This window comes from Chrysemys picta, chromosome 19 (genome assembly GCF_011386835.1).
Source record: "Chrysemys picta bellii isolate R12L10 chromosome 19, ASM1138683v2, whole genome shotgun sequence".
Classification (NCBI taxonomy): domain Eukaryota; kingdom Metazoa; phylum Chordata; order Testudines; family Emydidae; genus Chrysemys; species Chrysemys picta.
Genome location: NC_088809.1, coordinates 24,257,082 through 24,271,817, shown reverse-complemented (window position 1 = coordinate 24,271,817; position 14,736 = coordinate 24,257,082). Strand labels below are relative to the sequence as shown.

At 50.0% G+C, this 14,736-nt stretch overlaps 1 protein-coding gene across 8 annotated transcripts in view; it reads left to right on the top strand.

Moving 5' to 3' along the window:
* MTMR4 (myotubularin related protein 4) overlaps positions 1-14,736 on the top strand; it is a 125,386-nt gene that overhangs the window by 92,853 nt on the left and 17,797 nt on the right. For 7 of the 8 annotated variants that reach the window (XM_065573086.1, XM_065573091.1, XM_065573087.1 and 4 more), the window contains 5 exons: positions 7,426-7,539; positions 12,642-12,838; positions 13,163-13,291; positions 13,622-13,733; positions 14,175-14,370. In XM_065573086.1, the coding sequence (XP_065429158.1) occupies positions 7,426-7,539; positions 12,642-12,838; positions 13,163-13,291; positions 13,622-13,733; positions 14,175-14,370 (748 nt within the window). The remainder of the gene's footprint in view (positions 1-7,425; positions 7,540-12,641; positions 12,839-13,162; positions 13,292-13,621; positions 13,734-14,174; positions 14,371-14,736) is intronic. The other variant, XM_065573089.1, reaches the window with a different exon arrangement.

Sequence of the window (14,736 nt, the reverse complement as noted above, 5' to 3'; positions counted from 1 at the left end):
CTGCAGTTACAGGAATGCTTCTCCTCAGCCATTCATGAACTAACAATTGGCTCCAGCCAATTCCCCACAGCTCCCCAACCTTGCACCCCTGAACTGTACTGTCCTGCCCTGGTACAAAAGGCTGACCAATATAAGATGATTACCTAGTCCGCCCCTCCCTCAGTGTGGAAAGGACATGCACCAGTCCAGCAATCTTCCATACACAGGCAGGGTTTCCTTCTTTCCTGCCTGGGACTCCCCTTCCCCAGTTCAGTGCTTTTTCTTCCCAAGGTGTTTCCAGGTGTTGTGTTGTAGGGGGAGTGAGGCCAAGTGATGATGTCACTTCCTCTTTTATAGTTTCTTCCTGGAGGGAACTTTATTGTTCCCAGCATAGTCCCTCGTACAGTTTGTGGGAAAGTACAGGCACAAGATGAAGTCCAATAACACATGATTTAGTCACATGCCCTTGTATGCTTCAATAAATCATGGCACGAACCATTACCCATATTCTGACTAGGACATTCACAGAAAAGACCATTAGGTGAGGATAATCTTTTTCCATGGCCCATTGTTTTCGTTGCTGGGCTGTTACCTTGAGTTGTCCCTTCACAATGTGCTGGCTAGACTGGATGTGAACTGACTTGTGGGAGTTACCCAGGAGCGAGCACATTTGAAATAGAGATCCATAGTCAATATTCAAAACTCAAGATAAAAAATGATACATGCATACCAATAGGAGATCATATTCAGCAAACCATAACTTTTCCATTGACACCTCAGGATACATCTTGTACGAAATAGGTCATGTGATCATATAAGCATATCACTATGGCGAATATGGGCCACAGGGTGTGTCAACTTCAGGGACCGCTCTCACAAGATAGTGCTCCTCAAGCAGGTGCGCTCTCTGATGGTGCTGGGAGCAGTGGAGGAGATCCACCAGAACACCAGGGTTAGGGTTTCAATTCCCGGTACTTTCTGGTGCCCAAATTGGGGTGGGGGGCGGAAGACTAAGACCCATTCTCAGCCTTCGCAGCCTCAACAAATATATCAGGTACATGAGGTTCCAAATGGTCATTCTATCAACTATCCTCCCCGCATTCTCTCAGAACAACTGGTTTGCTGCCCTGGACCATCAGGATGCCCACTTTCATAGGGCAGTTTTCCTGAGCCACAGAAAATTCCTTCTATTTGTCATAGTGGAGCGTCATTTCCAGTATGCAGTGCTTCCCTATGGCCTCTCTTCTGCTCCTTGGGTTTTTAACAAATGCATGCCTGTGGTGATGGCATACCTCAGGAAGAAACAGATCCACATCTTCCCGTACCTAGGTGACTGATTACTGTGGGGCAGGTCCAGAGACGAAGTCCTTTCCCATGTTGACACTACTCTATGTTTGTTCCTAAACACTGGACGTTTTTGTTCCCATTCAGAAAGTCAAGTTCATTAGGGCCCTAACAGACTCTACGAGTTTGAGCGTTTTTGCCAACCAACTGTTTTCAGGCAATTCACCACCTCTGTCTCAGTCTGCAACCTCAGTCCTCCATGACAGTTCTGATGTGTCTGAGGCTCTTCGGCCACACGTCCACTCGCACGCATGTGGTCCAGTTTGCACGGTTGCATCTTCACTCCCTTCAAATGTGGCTCAGCACACTTTACAGTCCCACTCTTCACTCCTTGGACAGATTGGTCTGTCTCCCTCCACTGGTTCTGGACGCCTTGCAGTGGTGGACACTTCTGGAGAATGTTTGTCAGGACGTTCCCTTCGTCCGGCCCTTACCAGCCAGGTCTGTTGTCACCAACACATCCCTAATGGACTGAGGAGCACATCTGGGTTTGCTGAAAGTTCAAGGTCAGTGGTTGGAATAGCAGTCCTCACTGCATATCGAAGTGTTGGATCTTCAGGCCATTTACAATATGTGTCGCACTGTTCTGCACCGTATCAGGGGCTTAGTGGCTCACCTACTTACCAACAATACCACTGCAATGCATTATGTGAACTGGCAAGGGGGAGCATGCTCCAGGATGCTCTGCTAAGAGTCAGTCGGGTTGTGGCAGGTTTGCATCAAGAAGAGGAGCACTCCAATAGCTGACCACTTGCCCAGGGTCCAGAATCAGCTCACAGATTGTCTCAGCAGGTATTTTCCCCCCGAACCCTGAGTGGTCTCTGAAGACAAATGTATGGGCAATCTCTGCAGCGTGGGGCATTCCAACGATTGACCTGTTTTCTGCAAGGGAGAACAAGAAATGTCATCTGTTCTACCCTGTCCAGGCTCCCTGTCCAACGCTTTCCATCTCAGCTGGTAGTGGCTCTCCTGTTTGCTTTTCCCCCAATCATCCCACAGGTCATCGTCAAGCTGAAGATGGATTGGGCCAACTCATGCTCATTGCCCTGGCATGGCTAAGGCAGTGGTGGTTTTCCAACCTTCTCGCACTGTCAGTTCAGCCTCCCATACCACTTCCTCTCCATCCCGACCAACTCACCCAGAACCACAGTCACACTTTATGTGCCACACTCAGCTCCCTACATCTCACAGTGTGGCTGCTTTGTGTCTAAATGAGGAAGAAAAGTGGTGTGTGGTGGCTTTTCAATAAGTCCTACTCAGCAGTAGAAAGCACACGACTGGAATGGCTTATTCAGCTAAACGGAAGCGGTTTTCGGTGTGGCCATTGGCCTGCGGAATTTAACTAACAGTGGCTTCTATCCAGGACATCTTGGAGTACCTGCTGCACCTTCAGTCATCAGGTTTTCACTTAGCCTATTGAGAGTGCATCTGGTGGTGATATCAGCATTTTGTCCTCCTATTCCAGGAATATCCGTCTTCTCCAATCACATGGTGGCAAGTTCTTAATCTCCATCTCCGGTCCGAGAGCCAGTTCCTCTGTGGGACATTAACACAGTCCTAGTAGCTTTAATGGGACCTCCATTCAAACTCCTGGCATCTTATCCCTTTCCACTTTTGAGTCCCTGGTAGCAATAACATCCGCAACGAGTCTGTGCATTGCAGGCTCTGGTGACGGAGCCTCCTTATATGCTGTTCTCCAAGGACAAAGTGAATTTACGACCATACCCCCAATTTTTATCTAAAGTGATGTCTCTGTTCATTTGAACTAGGCTGACTACTTAACTGTGTTCTTTCCAAAGCCACATTCATCTCTGCAGGAGCAGCATCTCCATATGCTGGATATTAGATTTTCAGAGAAAATGAAAGGTTTCAGAGTAGCAGCCGTGTTAGTCTGTATCCGCAAAAAGAAGAACAGGAGGACTTGTGGCACCTTAGAGACTAACAAATTTATTAGAGCATAAGCTTTCGTGGACTACAGCCCACTTCTTCGGATGCATATAGAATGGAACATATATTGAGGAGATATATATACACACATACAGAGAGCATATGTATGTGTGTATATATATCTCCTCAATATATGTTCCATTCTATATGCATCCGAAGAAGTGGGCTGTAGTCCACGAAAGCTTATGCTCTAATAAATTTGTTAGTCTCTAAGGTGCCACAAGTCCTCCTGTTCTTTTTTTAGAGAAAATGAAGACTATCTGGATAGAAGTCAGCCATTTGGTACTGCAGGCAAAGTATGCTGAAGAATCAGAGAGGGCAATGCAGAATGGGGAAGAAAATTGACAGCATGTGACCTCTAGAAGAAGAAAGAGGAGAAGCCATGTACCTCCAAAGCAGATAGAGGTAAGAAACCATTTTCAGGCTCTCTGCACAGGTACTATGGCAGAGAATGGTTTGGAAGAGTCATCTGAGGGAAGGGATCAGGAGACCCCATCAAGGGAAGCATGGGATGCACTGTCCTAGGGATGGGGGTTCCACGACCACCACTCCCAAGAGGAGGAGACAGGTGGTGGTGGTCGGGGACTCCCTCCTAAGGGGGATGGAGTTATCCATCTGCCGATCAGACCGGGAGACTCGAGAAGCGTGCTGATTGCCAGGAGCTAAAATTCAGGATGTGACTAGAGTGTCTGCTGAGACTGATCAAGCCCTCAGACTGCTACCCCTTCCTACTTCTCCATGTGGGCACCAACGATACTGTCAAGAATGACCTTGAGCGGGTCCCTGCAGACTATGTGGCCCTGGGAAGAAGGATAAAGGAGTTTGAGGTGCAAGTCGTGTTCTCGTCCATCTTCCCTGTTAAAGGAAAAGGTCCAGGTAGGGACCATCGAATTGTGGAAGTAAATGCGTGGTTGCACAGGTGGTGTCGGAAAGAGGGCTTTGGATTCTTCAACCATGGGATGTTGTTCCAGGAAGAAGGATTGCTAGGAAGAGATGGGATCCACCTAACGAAAAGAGGGAAGAACATCTTCGCAGGCAGGCTGGCTAACCTAGTGAGGAGGGCTTTAAACTAGATTTGCTGGGGGATGGAGACCTAAGCCCAGAGGTAAGTGGGGGAGTGGGATACTGGGAGAAAACACAAGGAGCAGGGTACAAGACGGGAAATTTGATGAGGTTCAACAAGGACAAGTACAGAGTCCTGGACTTAGGACAGAAGAATCCCATGTAGTGCTACAGGCTGGGGACCAACTGGCTAAGCGACAGTTCTGCAGAAAAGGACCTGGGGATTACAGTGGACGAGAAGCTGGATATGAGTCAGGCAATGTAACCTTGTTGCCAAGAAGGCTAACTGCATATTGTGCTGCATTTGTAGGAGCACTGCCAGCAGATCGCGGGAAGTGATTATTCAGCACTAGTGAGGTCACACCTGGAGTACTGCGTCCACTTTTGGGCCCCCCACTACAGAAAGGATGTGGACAAATTGGAGAGAGTCCAACGGAGGGCAACAAAATGAACAGGGGGCTGGAGCACATGACTTCTGAGGAGAGGCTGAGGGAACTGGGCTCATTTAGTCTGCAGAAGAGAAGAGGGAGGGGGGATTTGATAGCAGCCTTCAGCTACCTGAAGGGGGGTTCCAGAGAGGATGGAGCTAGGCTGTTCTCAGTGGTGTCAGATGACAGAACAAGGAGCTGTGGTCTCAAGTTGAAGTGGGGGAGGTCTAGTTTGGATATTAGGAAAAACTATTTCACTAGGAGGATGGTGAAGCACTGAAATGGGTTCCCTAAGGAGGTGGTGGAATCTCCTTCCTTAGAGGTTTTTAAGGCCTGGCTTGACAAAGCCCTGGCGGGGATGATTTAGTTCGTGTTGGTCCTGCTTTGAGCAGGGGGTTGAACTAGATGACCTCCTGAGGTCTCTTCCAACCCTAATCTTCTATAATTCTATGTCAGATGATGTCTAGTCTTCTATCTGGGCAGGACCAAACAGTTCTCTGCTTCACCTTGCCTGTTTGTATCATATGAAGGGGCAAGTTGTCTCTTCACAGACTCTCTCTAAATGGATAACATCCTGTATCAAGGCCATATATGAAATAGCTTCGGCTACACCCCATCCGCGGTTGCAAGGTCATCCTACAAGAGAGCAAGCAGTGTCAATAGCATTCCTCAGTGACGTCTCAATAGTGGGCATTTGCAAGACTGGTACGTGGTCATCCGTCCGTCAATTTACGAACCATTACATCATAACCACATCTTCCAGGGCAGATGCACATGTCAGTAGGGTGGTTCTGCAGTCCTTGGTTAGGTGGACTCCGAACCCCGCCCCCTGATGGGGGGTAGTACTTGTCAATCACTTAAGTGGAATACATGACTGCATCTGCTTGAAGAAGAAGAAGAAGAAACAGTCAAAAGCAACAGAGGGTCCTGTGGCACCTTTGAGACTAACAGAAGTATTGGGAGCATAAGCTTTCGTGGGTAAGAACCTCACTTCTTCAGATGCAAGGCTTCTTGCATCTGAAGAAGTGAGGTTCTTACCCACGAAAGCTTATGCTCCCAATACTTCTGTTAGTCTCAAAGGTGCCACAGGACCCTCTGTTGCTTTTTACAGATTCAGACTAACATGGCTACCCCTCTGATACAAGAAACAGTCAGTTACTGCAATCGTCGGGTACTGTCGGCACACACGTAAGGCAAATGCCAAAGTCAGGGATGTGGGGGATGTAAACGTAAGGGAGTGGGGCCCTGGGCTAGAGTTTGCTGAAAGAGTTTACTGTAACTGTGGTTCTGAGACGTGATGCAAATCTGTATTCCATGACCCTACCTCCATCCCCTCTGCATCAGAGAATAGTCTGGGGGGGTTGGTGCAAAGGAACTGAGGGGGGTCAGGGCGCCACCACCTCATATAGCCAGGGAAGGGGCTATGGCTACAAGGCGTGAGCGCTGCCCCTCTGTGGGTACTGCTCGGCAAGATTTTCCCACTCCGATGCGCTGGGCATCACACACCAAAGTGGAACACACGCCTGCATTGCATCTCAAAGAACCCTTCACAGTAATTGTTTTCTTTCACTCAGTGTCAATTCCCATTACCAGCTTGGGTCTATTTACCGCCTCACCTTTCCTTGCTTCTGATTTCATAAAATCATCTCTTGTGCCTCTGAGTCAGGCGCGATCTCAGACAGCTTGCACTCTCCTGCTCCCTTCTGAGGCTGCTTTAGTTCAGAATTTCTGTGTCCGGATTTTGCATTCGTGGCTTTCAGCAAACTCTAGCCCAGGGCCCCACTCCCTTACATTTACATCCCCCACATCCCTGACTTAGCATTTGCCTTGCGTGTGTGCGGACAGTCCCCGACGATTGCAGACACTTACCACGTACAGTGGCAAAATCCATATTTTGTACCTCTGCTGAAGCATCATCTTTCTGACTGAAATGTCTGTGAGCTGTAAGGCGAGAGAGCGCTCTGTAAATGCCACAGCTGCAGGCCTACGTTCTGCCTGTACTGATAGTTGTGCTATTGGAAATGCCTTTTTGAGGATTAAACCCTCCCGTTGAAAGAATCTTTCATGCAATGTTTTGTGCAGACGTAACCCACTCGGTAGTTACAGGTCCCGCTGTGCCTCTGGGCTACAGAGGCAGAGTCTGTAACAGCCCCAGTGAGGGAGCTCTGGCTCAAGCCGTAGCAGCTCATGCTTTTAGCTCGGGAGGTCTGTGCCATACACACACCCGTCTGCGTGAGTTGATTTCTAGTCATGGCTGATTCAGATGTACCAAAATCGCAAGATTTAGTTAATTCCCTTCGCATGGTTACGTGAGTCATTGGATTGATTAGCCATCTGCATGCTCTCTGGATTTGCAACATTCAGATATTACAATGTTATGTAGAGTAAAATATGCTTTTGCCTACCTCTTTTGGATAGTAAATTAGATTACAATCTCTTGTATGGGGGTCCCATATTCCATGGTTTAGACCCTGTACACAGCCCAGTTTTCAGGGCCACCTTTGGCTCTTTCTCCCAGGCACCCCTAATTCTGGATGGGAAGAACCACCCATAGCCTGTGTTCTTGTTAGTCGAGTTCAGACAAACCTGAAGGTTTCCCCTGTTCTCTCTGCATAAATATTCTCATTGCTTGGCTCTGATTGACACCGTGTCACTTTATTTCTAGACTCTGTACCAGTTACCCTCAGAAGCTGCTAGTTCCTGTCTGGATCACTGACAAGGAGTTGGAGAATGTGGCTTCCTTCAGGTCTTGGAAAAGGATTCCTGTAGTTGTGTACAGGTAAAAAAGAATCTACAATAGCTGCCCTGTTGCTCGTAGTCCATTGTACACAATATCATGACCCCAACCCATGGTGCTGGCTGAGGAATTCGAGAGGATGGGTGTGATGTCCGTGTTCCAGTGAGCAATCATGGCAACTCCCTGGGGAGGACAGCAAGCTGAACTCTGCCCGTGCCTGGTTTAACTCCGTATTAACCGAAGCACTTACAGATCAGGTTGTGTGTGCTACCTTGCTCCTCATTGGTGCTGTTAGAGCTTGAAGGCAATTTGGGATCCCTGTGGAAGGCCACATGGGTGAAGCACCAGTGCTACTGGCTCGTCTAGCTGTTATAAGTCTGTTACGCAGAAATACTGCCGTTCCGGGATGTGCAGCTACACTCTCTGCTTATGGATACTATACAGAGGGTCAATGTGATGCTCCCTCCTTGGAAGTGTGGAGCTGGCCTGGGCCCTGTCCCCTCTTTCCCCCCCAAATAGAAGTCAAATTACGCCTATGCCCAAGGGTCCTCTTGCCCAGCAGCCAAAGCCCGGAGCCCCGGCACCCCGCAGAGCTTCCTGCATTGAAGAAAGGCAGCACCATGCAGCTGAGCACAGCTATGCTACCTTGGTGCATGTGCTGTTTGAAAAATGGTATGTGACCCGGAGACTGTTCTAGCCACACACCCGCACCAGAGGACAGAGTTAAGGCGGGGATATGACCTGAACTTTTGCCTTTTTCGACTGAGTGTTCAGCTGTGCAACCTTGCCGTTGTTCTAACAGTTTTTGTGTAGAGTTCTGTGCCTCCCCTTAGTACTTGGTAATTTACAGCCCATAGTTGTGACTCTTTGCGGGCTTGTATCAAGGTTTGAAAATGAGATGTTTGTTATGTATTTGCCCAGCCCTTAACGTTTCCTTATTGTATCTAGCTGAGGATCTCCTGACCAGGGTTTACATTGTATAAATGTTGAGCCCTATGCCTTTTTCCTGCACACAGGCCTGGTCACGAAAGTGGCATTCCCTGTGGTGATCTTACTGACCAAACATTTGGCCATGTCTACGCTACCAATTTGTGTCGAGAAAAGTGATGTTGACACCCAAAAGTCGACATAATAAAAATCGCAATTTCGTGTTCACAGTCGCTCCCTCTGTTGGCAGATTGCGTCCACAGTGGGGGCATCATCATCGACAGTGTGAGCAATGCATTGTGGGTACCTATCCCACAGTCCTTCTGTCGCTAGGTGTTGTGGGACGACGGAGTGGATCGCGGCGCATCTTGGGACAGTGCTAAATGTCCCAGGATGCATTGCTTTCTGTCCCAGCACGCCGTGGGCTTCCGGCTTTCTTTCATGGCATTTTTTCAACGGCTGTTGTTTGCTGTGCACCCCGGCATCTTTGTGAGAAAGGATGGATCTCGCGCTGCTCTCCTCTGCTCTGTTAACTGTCATGAGGACATCGCGGCTGGCAGTGCAGTTAATCATGAAGTTCCTAACTGAAGAAGACTCACAAGCGCCCGACACTCTGCGTGATATGGATAGGAGCAACATAAGATTGCTTTTGGCATTCACAGAGCAGGTGCATAGGGTAGACCGTTGCTTTTGGGATCAGGAAACAAGCACTGAATGGTGGGATTGTATCGTCATGCAGGTGTGGGATGATGAGCAGCAGCTACAGAACTTTCGGATGCAGAAAGCCACCTTCCTGGAACTGTGTGCGGAGCTCACCCCACAAGGACACCAGAATAAAAGCTGCCCTCTCGGTAGAGAAGCGTGTGGCGATCGCTGTGTGGAAGCTGCCAACTCCAGACTGCTACCGGTCGGTCGCAAATCAATTTGGAGTGGAAGTCGACTGTGTTAATGCAAGTGTGCAGGGCAATAAATCGCATCCTGCTACGAAGGACCGTGACTCTGGGAAATGTGCGTGAAATAGTGGACGGCTTTGCAGAAATGGGTTACCTTAACTCTGGAGGGGCGATAAATGGCACACACATTCCAATTTTGGCACCAGACGGCGACGGAGTACATCATTAGGAGGGGGTACTTCTCCATGGTGTTGCAGGTGCTTCTGGATCATCGTGGGCATTTCACTGACATCATCGCGGGGTGGTCTGGGAAGGTGCATGATGCACGCATCTTCAGGAACACCAGCCTGTACAGAAAGCTGCAAGCGGGGACTTTCTTTCCTAACCAGAAGGTTACACTGGGGGCTGTTGAAATGCTCATAGTGATCCTGGGGGACCCTGCGTACCCCTTTATAGCCGTGGCTCATGAAACCCTACATGGGACACCTGGACAGCAGTAAGGAGCAATTCAACAACAGGCTCAGTAGGTGTCGGATGGCAGATTAAAGGCGCACTGGTGATGCCTTTATGGCAGGTTGGACCTCACTGGGGATAGTATTCCTATGGCCATAGCCGCGTGCTATACTAAGGGTGAAAGGTTTGCTCAGGGGCGGAGTGCTGAGGCAGACAGCTTGGCCGCTGATTTTGAGCAGCCAGATACCAGGGCTGTCAGAGGAGCCCACGGGGGGGCTATTCGAATCAGGGAGGCTTTGAGGCAGCACTTCGACCATGACCACCAGTAACATATATCTCTGTCCGAGTTGCTTCAATGTTGCATTACGTGTAGTTTTCCTAGAGCCAATGGTGACATTTGGGGCCTTAAATCCCTGTAATAAAGTGATTAAAATGCCTGTGCATGTATTGGGAGTGCCTGCAATCTCACCGTGTAGGAAAAAAAAGATGATTTACCAGTATAAAAGTTTACTTTTATTGCACAAGAAACAGCACACACAAACACACAGATGCTTGGCAGGGAAGGGCAGACTCTCACAGCTGTTTGTAGGTCCAGCTATCATTGTGAAAGTTGTCTGAGGGGGTAGAGTGAAGGGGAAACTGAGAAGTCCTGGAAGGTGGAAAGGAATGTATGGGCGGAGTTTGGAGGGGCATGGAAAAGAGTTCTGAATGTGCTGCAGGGGAGGTCAAGCACTGATCTGCTCAGTCTGCAGCATTATTAAGGACTTCAGCATCTGTGTTTGCTCCTCCATTACTTTAAGCATCTGTTCAGTAGCATCCTTAACAAACTCCTGATTCTCTTTTCTGTCCTGCCGTTCGGGCACTCCTTTCATTCCCTTTTTTCTGCTTTGGAGCACTGCAGGACCTCCTGGAACATGTCTTCTTTGCTGCCTCTTGGACGCTTTCTTATCTGGTGGAGACACTCGGCCGGGGTGTGTGGGGTGTTCCTGAAGGCCATATCTGGTGAAGCACGGGACAATGCACAGAAGTGGGATTGTTAAATTCACGCATGGCATTGAAACATTTCTGTTAAACACACCTTTTGCAACATTGCCATCACTTTCTTACTGACCCTAGCCAGGCACACATCTCCACGAACAGCCAAAGCATGGTTAGTGTTGGCAGGGGGATGGGGGGTGCTCCACATGGGGAAAAGAGCACCCGCTGTTTGCAAGGGTCGTGGTGCAGCATTCTAGGGAACAAATTCTAAAATTCTCCCACACTTTTCCACAGGTGGGGGTAATTCTAGCAGACATCTCACTGCTGAGAGTAAGCAGGGAAACGAGGGTACATCTACTCCATGCTTGTGGCTTCCACCCTGCTCCCTATGCTGCTCGCCTGTGTGCCACTTTGGTCTCTGCACAAGTGATTGCCGAATGGCGCGGGAAAGTTTCCTACAATGGGGGAAGGAACAAAGCTGCTCTGCCACGGAATCTTCGGCAGAAACTTTCCTGGAGATCTCTCTGGAGGATTCCCGTGAGATCTCAGCATGCCTCAACACCCTGTTCTACCATACTGCTTAGCTACACGGGGAAATGTCCAGCTCACAGAAACACAGCCAGCCTCCCACGTTTCTATGCCCTGAACCCACCTCCGCACTACACAAGCCACAGCCACTTACCAGGAGTCTCATCTCCTGCTTCTTGCTCCTGGAAAGCAACTGCTGAGACTGGCTAGACACCTCTGGAGTGGAGAACAGTTCCTGGCTGCCTGCCCTATCGGGCAACCCCGCCGGGAGCTGCACATCCTCATCTAACTCCACCTCTGAGTTAGGTCCTCTTTCTGCCGCCTCCGTTCCCGCCGAAGTATCCATGGGGCTTTTGCCGCTGGGTCACCACTGAGGATAGCGTCTAGCTCCTTACAGAACCAGCAGGTGCAGCACTGGAGTGACCGTTTGCCTCCCGCACCTTATGGTACGCCTGTTTCGGCTCCTTTATCTTTGCTCTGCACTGCAGCATGTCCCAATCATAGCCCTTTTCACACAAGCCTCAAGTAACGTGTCCATAGATATCCCAATTCCTACGGCTCAAGCACAGCTGGGTCTGCACAGCCTCCTCTCCTCTTATACTGAGCAGATCCAACAGCTCTGCAGTGGTCCAAGCGGGAGAGTGTTTGCTGCGATAACCCACCACGGTCACCTGGGAAGATGCGATGAGACCTCTCCACACCGAGCAAACAGGAAATGGAATTTCAAAATTTCCAGGGGCTTCTAAGGGGGAAGGGCAAATGGCTGTTCACCTGACTGCAGGGCAGTGGAGTTCAAACTGCTGACCAGAGCGGTCAGGATGGGCATTGTGGGACACCTCCTGGAGGCCAATTAAAGCGATGAATTTAAGCATGGTGTCTACACTTGCACTTTGTCAACAAAAATGTAGTGGAAAAAAGATGTAAATCTCTCATGAGGGCGGATGTATTTTGTCGCCCAAACTGGGCAGTCTCACTGTTTGGGTCGACAAACGGCAGTTTTGGTGACAAAACTTGGTAATGTAGACAAGGCCTTTGAGTGAACTCCAGGGCCTTAGGCCATCTGGCTGCCAAGTTCTCACCCATTATACCTAGGAGCTATTTCCTGTGTTTCACCTGCTGTGTGCTTCTCGGGGGCTGGGTTCTCCTTGCCGTCAGAGCCCGGAGTTGAAGAAGTCAGGGCCATCATGCTTCCTTTCGTAGGCATGATCTCGGCGCACATAACGCGCGAGTTGAGACATTGGCCCCGCACAATGAATCTGCTTTGAACAACGCTGGGGCCTCTGAGGAGGGGAACCGCTTCTTTTGCTGGCACGCTGCCTGGTGTGTCTGCAGTGGGATGGCAAGTGAAACTCTCCTCTCCCTCAGACACCAGCCCAACGGAGCTGCAATCGCACGCTGCAGCCAGCCGGAAATCAGCTGGTGGGGCTGGCGCAATGCTGATGACGAGTATCTTGTGACCTCCATCGCCAAGGCCTGTGCTTTGAACCCTGGAGCAAAGACAGCCAGTGGAACTCCCCACAACGGCACCAGCGAAGGCACTGAGGCCAGCGACACAGACTTTGGTAAGATGGTCACTCCCTTCTGCTGGCTTCCCAAACTGGGCTGGGTAGGGCTCTCCAGAGCGGGGCCCCACCCCAGGGATGCATGCAAATGATGGGCAGCTGTTTCCTGGTGGCTGGGGGAGTTGGTGTTGTGGGGTGGGATTTAAAAATGACACCCAGATTAACTATTTAGGCCCTTTCAGGCCTTGACTGTGCTATGCTGGGCAGGGGTTTAAATGTGTCAATGTCTGGCTGCACTGGCCTAGCACCACCTGTGAAAGGCCAAGGCCCAGATGGGAGATATTGTCTGGATGTGGGGAAGTTCAGCCTGTCCTGTGTCTGCAGATTCCTCGCTGACGGCATGTTCGGGCGTGGAGAATGCAGGAGCTCCTCAGAAGCTGCTAATCCTGGATGCCAGATCCTACACCGCGGCTGTTGCCAACAGGGCAAAGGGAGGGGGCTGTGAATGTGAAGGTATAAAACTGCACTCAGGCTGCTGGTCTCATGGCGTCTCCTGGCATCTCCGTGCTTGGACTCTTTCTTGTTGGACCCCTTGGACACACAGTTTGGACTGGGGCTGTCTTTGTGTAGTGTTTCCAATACACAGATCTCCCTGGGGAGGAGTGGCAAGATTCGTGCTGCCCGTTCCTCTTCTTGCTAGATTACTGCGAGGCTGGCTGCCTGCCTGCAGTGTGGGAATGAGGGGCAGCAGCTCCTGTTCTGTGGGCTGTGATCAGAGCACCTGCAGTGAGACGCTTTGATTGCAGCAGATCCCGTCCGACTTTTTCTGTCTGTTGTGTTTAGAGTATTATCCAAACTGCGAGGTAGCGTTCATGGGCATGGCCAATATCCACTCCATCAGGAACAGCTTCCAGTACCTGCGCGCTGTCTGCAGCCAGATGCCAGATCCGAGCAAGTAAGTGCCAGCGTGCTCTACTACCACTCTCCCTGCCTTTTTGTCTTCCTCGCCAGCTGGAAATTCTCATCTCCTCATTCCCATCCAATCGCCTGAGCCAGGTTGCCGGCTCAGGAATCAGAGAGGTTTTCTCTTGGGCGTGTTTACAGAGCTTGAGCATTGTGTTTCCTGTGATCGATATTTACTATTGGGGATACCGTAAACACACCACTCTTCTGTGGGCTTCAGTAGAGACCTCACGGCTTTTGTGTCCAGAAAAAGTAGGATTTGGGGGCTGGATTCTGTGCTGTTCTTCCTGAGTTGGCTGGTTCCTCTCTGTGGGAGCTGGTGTGGAAAGGCAGCAGTACAGTATTTACTGAGGGCTCCAAAGAGTCTTGGGATAGACGTGTCCTCTAATAGAGAGCTAATAAGTCATTTTCTTTCCTTTTATGTGCACTCTAGCTGGCTTTCAGCCCTGGAGAGCACCAAGTGGCTGCAGCACCTCTCCGTCATGTTGAAGACGGCAGTTCTGGTCTCAAATGCAGTGGACCGAGAGGGACGTCCTGTGTTGGTTCACTGCTCGGATGGCTGGGACAGAACCCCGCAGATTGTAGCACTGGCAAAGATTCTTCTGGACCCCTATTATAGGACCCTGGAGGTACCATACAGTAGTGCCGTTCTGTTAGTTCCTGTTAAGAAGTTGCTTGTGCCTGCGATGAGCCTCAGACAGAAGCAGAACAAAGGCTATGGAGTGGGATTGCATTTCACAGTAAAGCTGCTTTGCAAAATGTCACAATGCAGGGTAACTGCACCTATATTCCCCCTCTGTGATCCTTCAAGGAGACCTGTGCTAGGGCCCCGGCTCCTCAGCAGTCCCCTCTCTTGGGCAGAGACTCGCATCTGTCTCCCTCCTGACTGGGGTTGTTCAGGCTGCTCAGTTCCCTGCAGACACAGTGATCTCTCTAGAAAGCCACAAGAACAGCATCTGCACTTCGCTTGTTTTCTAGAGTCTATGCCCAATGTA